Source organism: Argentina silus, assembly GCF_951799395.1.
Source record: "Argentina silus genome assembly, chromosome: 2".
Classification (NCBI taxonomy): Eukaryota; Metazoa; Chordata; class Actinopteri; order Argentiniformes; family Argentinidae; genus Argentina; species Argentina silus.
In genome coordinates, this window is record NC_139656.1 from 32,698,442 (window position 1) to 32,706,092 (window position 7,651).

Genomic DNA, 7,651 nt, shown 5'->3' on the forward strand with positions numbered 1-7,651 from the left:
GGGGGGGGGGTGGGATGGGAGAGGAGGGAGGGAGGGAGAAGGATGGTAGAGGAGAGGACAGAGGGATGGTATGGGAGAGGAGAGCGAGGTGGGAGAGGAGAGGAGAGGGGGGTCGGATGGGAGGGGAGAGAGAGGAGAGGAGAGAGCAATGGTATGGGAGAGAAGAGCAAGGTGGGAGAGGAGAGGAGAGAGGCATGGGATGGGAGAGGAGAGGAGAGTAGAGGAGAGGAGAGGAGAGGAGAGAGGCATGGGATGGGAGAGGAGAGCAGAGTAGAGGAGAGGAGAGGAGATGAGAGGGAGGGGTGGCAGACAGGAAATGAGAGATAAAAAAACAAAAACAGATCTGCCCTCTGAAATGCCCTCTGATGGACAGATACACACATTTTGTTAAAGTCATTCTATAGCCCAGAAAAACAAAAAACAAAACGTTGAATTATTCATTCAGTGGCTCCAATTGTTACCAGACAGGAAATGTATTCACGGCGATGTCCTGCTGTCTCGCCTATTCTCGATTGGACTAATGAATTAAGAGCCACCGTCCCATGCATGCAGAGGAGAAACCCAACCCAGGGTTATCACATTAATATTCACAGCCTTCCTCACCGCCACGTGAAGAGCTAACAGTAGCGCCTAAAGAACAGCTTTGAAAAAACAACAAAAAAACAACAAAGTTCCCAAATGCAACGCTGCTTCCAGACGGGACGTTTCCCCTCCGGCTCAAGCTCTGTCGATCCCAAAACAACAACCGCACTCCTTCACTGTACAGTTACACAAGCAAGTAGCACATTGCTACAGAAGGTCATGGACTACACTATTTCAGAGGAGTTTCTGATCTTTTTTTTTTTTTTTTTTTCAATTTGTTCTCATACCTGCCTGTGGTTTAGAAAGAAAGGATATGAAAATGTGTTTAGAAAAAAAAGCAGAGAGGAGACAAGAAGAGGAGAGAGGTCGTCAGGGGCGAGTCGTCGTGGGCAACAGACAGTTCCCGGGAGCCATGGCAACAGCAGGCTTATACAATAGCTCCTCTGCTTGAGGCAGACAGGACAGGGAGAGAGAGAGGGAGAGAGACAAGGAGAGAGGGGGGGAGAGAGAGAGAGAGAGAGAGAGAGAGAGATAGATAGATAGATGGCAGTAAAAAAGAGAGGCAGAGGGAGAAAAGGAGAGACTGAACAAGATGGAGAGAGAGAAAAAGGCGGGATAAAGAACAGAGAGAAGCGTGAGGCAGGGAGACCATAGGGTCTTAATGTACGTGTCCTCGTCTGACACAGATGGAGCTCTGCAGAACACCGACTCCCTGTGGGGGGGGGGGGGGGGGTCTCCTGTCCTCCGCTCACCCCTCACTCTTTCCCTCCCTCTTCTGCCACCTTCCACCCTTTTACTGCAGCTCAAAAGCACCTCCTTAGCCTCGATCCCAATCCCAATCCCAATCCCAATCCCAATCCCAATCCAGTCAACAAGTCATCTCTCTCTCTACTCCAGCCTTCCTGTGGTCCATCTCCAGCCTCAGCCTCAACTTCAGCCTCATTTAGCCACAGTTTTCAGCCTCAGTCTCAGTCCCTCCCTGACCTCCAGAAGAGGTGCTCGTCTCAGGCCTACACAGCCGTGCTCCTGCCCAGCAGAGGGAAGGCCGTGGGCAGGCCGCAGCTCTGATCCAGCCCCCTGAGCCCCTGGATCCCCTGCAGCGCCCCCAGACCCCCCAGGCCTCCCAGGGCCAGCTCTGGGTGAGTCCGGTGGGCCTCTCGGGGGGCGGGGCGGGGCATGGTGGCGGTTGCCGAGGCCTGGAGGGAGGGGTTGTCCGGGGGCAGGGTGTTGTGGTTGAGGTCCATGGTGGAGAGGAGGTGTCCCAGGGAGTCCCAGCGGCGGGCGGAGGGCAGGCGGATCAGGGAGGAGTAGCCCCGCTCGGGGTACACGGTGACGGGGGGGGTCTTGCTGGTCTCCAGGTCCGGCGGTTGGTCCCTGGGGGCGCGGGGGGCCGGCTTGGTGTAGGTGCCCCCCCGGGTGTCGGCCAGGACCTCGCTGTAGGGGGGAGGTGGGTCCTCCATCAGGACAGCCTCCTCGTAGCAGGGGGGCTTCCCAAACACGTCCGTGTCTGAGGACAGAAAATGAACAAGGTGTTAAAGGGATGGTCCACAACCTACCCATACCATACAACAGAGATTATTTTAAACACAACTTCAGAAAAGGCCAGAATTCCAATTCAGTGCCTGTATGCGTATGCGCGTGTACGCAAGTGTGTGTGTGTGTGTGTGTGTGTGTGTGTGTGTGTGTGTGCGTGCGTGCGTGCGTGCGTGCGCGCTCATGTATGTGCGTATGCCGTGCGCTCGTGTGTGTGGCGTGCGGTAAACTGACCCCTCCCACGCTCTTACACAAGGCTCCCGTACTTCTGCTGACGTCAAACGGGCTCAGATGACTTGATGTCAGTCATTAGTTTGAAGCTAGAGTTACTGATGCCAGGGCCAAGTCATCCCACACGGCCAGCGCCACTGTTCCTGTTCGCTGCGAGTCCTCCCTTCACACAGGTTTGGGCCTCCGTTTGACGATGGCTACAGTACAGAGGCTTGTTTCAACACATCAGACACTCCGATCTGGCTGCCGCCCAATGATCTACCCTTCTACTAGATAGAAATGGGCTTTTCAAAGATTTCAAAAGCAGAGACAGACTCACCATATTTCTCCCACTCCTGTCTATTACTCTTTTTTTTCTTCTTTTTTTTTTAAAATATCCCCGAGAGGCCCAGGAGTGAGAAAGTGCATGCTTTGGAGAGGAAGAAAAGAGAGGACAATTGGGGGGGATAGAACCTCTGTGTGTGTGTGTGTGTGTGTGTGTGTGTGTGTGTGTGTGTGTTTTTGGATGGTGCCCGTTGAATGGCGTGGGCCCTCAATGGCTGTGCTGAAGAGAGCTTAATGAAGTATTTGTTCTGACAGCAACACTCAGCCCACAAGTGGGAGGCCACAGTACAGTAGGTAATTCACTGATGTATTCACCAACAATCATCTGGATTGGGTCCCAGGCCTAGCTCACAGCTAGAGAAGCTCCCACGAGAGGGGACAGGTGGGACACAAAGAGAGAGAGAGAGAGAGAGAGAGAGGGAGAGAGAAGGAGAGAGAGAGGGAGAGAGGGGGGTAGGAGAGAGAGAGAGAGAGAGGGGGAGAGAGAAAAAGAGAGGGAGAGAGAGAGAGAGAGAGAGAGGGGGGTAGGAGAGAGAGAGAGAGAGAGAGAGAGAGGGGGAGAGAGAAAAAGAGAGGGAGAGAGAGAGAGAGGGGAAGAGAGAAAAAGAGAGGGAGAGACAGAGAGAGGGGGGGGGAGAGAAAAAGAGAGGGAGAGAAAGAGAGAGAGCATTGATAAGACACGATAGGAGAAGAGAGCAGTTGGTGGATTCTGAGTTTAAAAGCTCTTCCGAGAAAGACAATCACGCAATCAACAGATGAAGTCATTGATGTTGGCGTTAGATAATCTAGATTCCAGAGTACCTGTTTCTTATCCGACAGACTTTCCTTTGAAGAGAGATTGTGGTTACTGCTACAACCAGTGACAACATTTGACACATGCTTTGACATGATGAGCATTCAAGGCCATATCACGAAAGCCATTCAAATAGTTATGATAGTGAACCATTGGAGGCTGGTGGAGGTAGAAATCGGAGGACAGGCTCATTGTAATGCATGGAACAGAGTGAGGAATGGTATCAAACACGTGTGTACACTATCATAACTATTAACGGCTTCCATGATATGGCCTTGAATGCCATTGTGAACTTTGCTCTCTGTGTCAAAACCATTCTACCAACACTGAATGGTCACTGGTTGTTTCCGCCTCCCAGTTGAAGGCCAGGGAAGCCAAGCCAGGCCAAGAGAGGGAAGGGAAACTAGGCCAGTCACAACCATGTGGGACATTTGGGACAAAAAGTGAGCTTATTTACCGTAATAACCCTAATAGATGTGGAGACATAATCATCTTAACCGTAATATTCCTAATAGATGCGATGAGACATAATAATATTAACTGTACTATTCCTGAGAGATGCAATCTATAATCCAATGGGAGTTTTTAGTGTTGAGATGATTTTCAGACTGATGACTCAAACTCTGGTAGAATAATCACCAAAAATATTGTTAAAGACAAGGTACAATTAAAAAGTGTGTGTGTGTGTGTGTGTGTGTGTGTGTGTGTGTCTATTTCCTAACTTCTTTGGAACAGATATTATAAAGTTAACAATGCCGTCATCCAGACCTCTTGCAAAAGTCTGGAGTCTAGAGTCTAAACTGGGGTCTGGAGCTGATTGGCTAAACTGAGGTCTGGAGCTGATTGGCTGAACTGACCTTTGGAGCTGATTGGCTAAAATGAGCTCTGATTCAAGTGAAGTACATGTACCATAACTACATCTCTGATTACATGACATCAACATCTCTGTGTTGCCATGGCACTGTGTGTTTAACCCTGCATGTGTCCACTGCCTTACAGCACGTCTCTGTCTCTGTCTCTCCCTCTCCCTCTCCCCTCTCTTTCTCTCTCTGTCCACACTCCCCCCCCCCCTCCCCCGCCCCCTCCCCAACCCCCCGTGGCATAACATAAGCTCCTGTCCATAGATGTCTAAATAAACACTCAGACTTCCTTCCATACTGCACCAGCAGCCAGAGAGCAGCGTGGAGAGCAGGGGGTCTGTTTTCCATTGAGAGATGAAAGGACTGTTTCATCTGCTGCCCCGGCCGCCACCAGGGACCCATGGCTACACGTCTGTTCTTGGGGGGGGGGGGGGGGGGGGGGGGGGGACCACGGCTACTCGCCTGTTCTGGGGAGCGAGGGGGGTGGGGGGGGGGGGATGGGGGGGACCACGGCTACACGCCTGTTCTGTTTCCAGTGTCACCCAGAGAGAGAGGGGGGGGGGGACCCAGAGAGAGAGAGACAGAGAGAGAGAGAGAGAGAGAGAGAGAGAGAGAGAGAGAGAGAGAGAGAGAGAGGGAGAGAGAGACAGAGAGAGAGAGAGACAGAGGGAGAGAGAGAGACACAGAGAGAGACAAAGAGAGGGGAGGAGACAGAGAGAGAGAGGGAGAGAGAGACAGAGGGAGAGAGAGAGAGGTGCACAGGTGCAGAGAGGCCTGGAGGGGGGAGGATGGCAGGCAGCGGTAGGGGAGGAAAGAGGAGGGGGGGGGGGCAGCTGAGGGGACAGCCCAGCGTAGAGCTCTCTTCCCTGGGGACAGAATTACTAATCTGAGCCTGGGGCTCAAGGGACAGCCCTGGCCTCATGACGCAACACCACCACAGCTACAGACCAGCGGAGGCTGGTTGGAGGTAGAAATCGGAGGACGGGGCTCATTGTAATGCATGGAATGGAATGAAGAGTGGTAGGAAACATGCATGTGTGATACCATTCCTCATTCCATTCCATGCATTACAATGAGCCCCGTCCTCCGATTTCTACCTCCAACCAGCCTCCACTGCTACAGACAGCAATTGTAGCCGGAAGGGGGTGGAAAAAGGCCTTCCCTTCTGTCTCCCATATGGATCTCAGCATAATGATGTGGTGATTATAAATATCTATCATCTATCTCTAATATGAAGTTATGACTCGATAAATACAGATGGAATCCTCTGTCCCTTCTGGCTGCCACTAGCCTAGCCTCTCAATACACTGACTACAGTACTTCTAGCCTTCTCTCTCTCTCTCTCTCTCTCTCTCTCTCTCTGTCTGTCTGTCTGTCCGTCTCCCTCTCTCCCTCCCTCTCTCTCTCTCCCCCTCCTTCCCTCTCTCTCTCTCTCTCTCTCTGTGCCTGTCTGTCTCTCTCTCTCTTCTCCTCTCTCTCTCCCCCCTCCCTCCCTCTCCCTCCCTCTCTCTCTCTCTCTCTCTCTGTGCCTGTCTGTCTCTCTCTCTCTTCTCCTCTCTCTCTCTCCCCCCTCCCTCCCTCTCCCCCTCTCTCTCTCTCTCTCTCTCTCTCTGCCATGTTGCTAACTCTGTCAGTTCTCTGCCCACGCACCTCCTACACCACAGCGCTGTGCTGACTGTCACCATGTCACCCACAGAGGAGCACAGCAGCAGCAGCCACTGCTCAGAGAGAGAGAGGGAGAGAGAGAGGGAGGGAGAGACGGGGGGGGGGGGGGGACAGAGAGACAGAGAGAGAGAGAGAGAGAGAGGGGGGGGGGGGACAGAGAGACAAAGAAAGAGAGAGAGAGAGAGGGGGGGGCAGAGAGACAGAGAGAGAGAGAGAGAGGGGGGGGACAGAGAGACAAAGAAAGAGAGAGAGAGAGAGAGAGAGAGAGGCAGAGAGGGAGGGAGAGAGAGAGAGAGAGGGAGAGAGGGGGGGGGGCACAGGTGCAGAGGCAAGGACACGCCACTGGCCTCAATAGCACAGCATGCAGAGTAGAAGGCCAGCGGTGGCTGTATTTGGTATGTCTTGTCTTATTGCTGTATGTGTGGGTGAAGGCAAATCCCCACCATGCTGGAGACCCATTCCACCACCATGCTGGAGACCAAATCCCCACCATGCTGGAGACCCATTCCACCACCATGCTGGAGACCCATTCCACCACCGCCCTCACCTGTGTGGCTAGTAAAGGAGCTTGGATCTTGTACAACTCCATGTGCTCCCAGTGCACCAGGGGAGGCTGGCAGAGGCAGAAATCGGAGGACAGGGCTCATTGTAATGCATGGAACGGAACGAGGAAAGGTACCGTGCCGTGTGTGTACCGTGTGTGTGTGTGTGTGTGTGTGTGTGTGTGTAGGTAGTTCTGTTAATAAATAACGTGGGGGCGGTTAGGTCTGAGAAAGCTGTGAAGAGGTGGTAAAGTTAAGTGTGAGCTACAAATTGCTTGTATAGCGTGTGTCCAATACTACAGCCATCTAACATAGTCACAGAGGTGTGTGTGTGCGTGTGTGTGTGTGTGTGTGTGTGTGTGTGTGTGTTTGCACGTATGTGTGTGCATGTGCGTGTGTACGCATGTGTGTGTGTGTGTGTGTGTGTGTGTGTGTGCGCGTGCATGCGTGAGTTCACGCGTGTGTGTGTGTGTGTACGTGCATGTGCACGCACGCGTGTGTGTGTGTGAGTAAGTGCTGTACCAGTACGTTACCTTGTGGGCTGGTCCAGTTCCCCTGGGGGAGGAGGGTGGTGTGGGGGGGCATGTGCAGGGGCAGCGGAGGCGAGAGGGTCTGCGGGGGGCAGAACTGGGGGGGGGGCTCCCTCATGGGGGGGTACCCCCCGCCGGGGCAGTCCAGAGGCTCCATCTCCAGCGCCCGGAGACAGCGTTCCCGCAGCCGCTCCTCCCTGCGTCTCTTCAGCCGCCGCTGCAGGAAGCTGCAGAAGCAGCAGAGCATGACGATCAGAGCCCACACCAGCCAGAAGCCCGCGAAGCACGCCAGGAACGTGTACGTGCCCTGGGACATCACCATGGTGCTGGGGGGAACGGTTTAATGTCTGGAGAGGGGGGTCTGCAGGGGGATAAGTTTAATGTCTGGAGCTGCTCCACACAGGGACACACACACACCTTCTCAGCGGTGTCTTGGGTCACTCTTAGTCCAAAGGCCAGGCGGTTTTATCAGTTGTTTTTCAGCGTCTCTCTGTGAAGGTCCTCCTTTCTTCTTTAGAGGTGAAACCAGGTAATCTCCTACGTTCTACATTCTCCACTGACGTCCTCCTGCTGTCTGTCTGTCCAGCACAC

The 7,651-nt window shown here is 53.3% G+C and overlaps 1 protein-coding gene across 1 annotated transcript; it reads right to left on the minus strand.

The window, feature by feature from the left end:
- Positions 1-1,592: 1,592 nt before the first annotated feature.
- On the minus strand, positions 1,593-7,382 carry prr7 (proline rich 7 (synaptic); the record flags this gene model as incomplete). Its single annotated transcript, XM_083686748.1, has 2 exons — positions 1,593-2,089; positions 7,064-7,382. 2 exons carry the CDS (start codon positions 7,380-7,382, stop codon positions 1,593-1,595), a joined length of 816 nt encoding a protein of 271 aa, XP_083542874.1.
- Between the last annotated feature and the right edge of the window lie 269 nt (positions 7,383-7,651).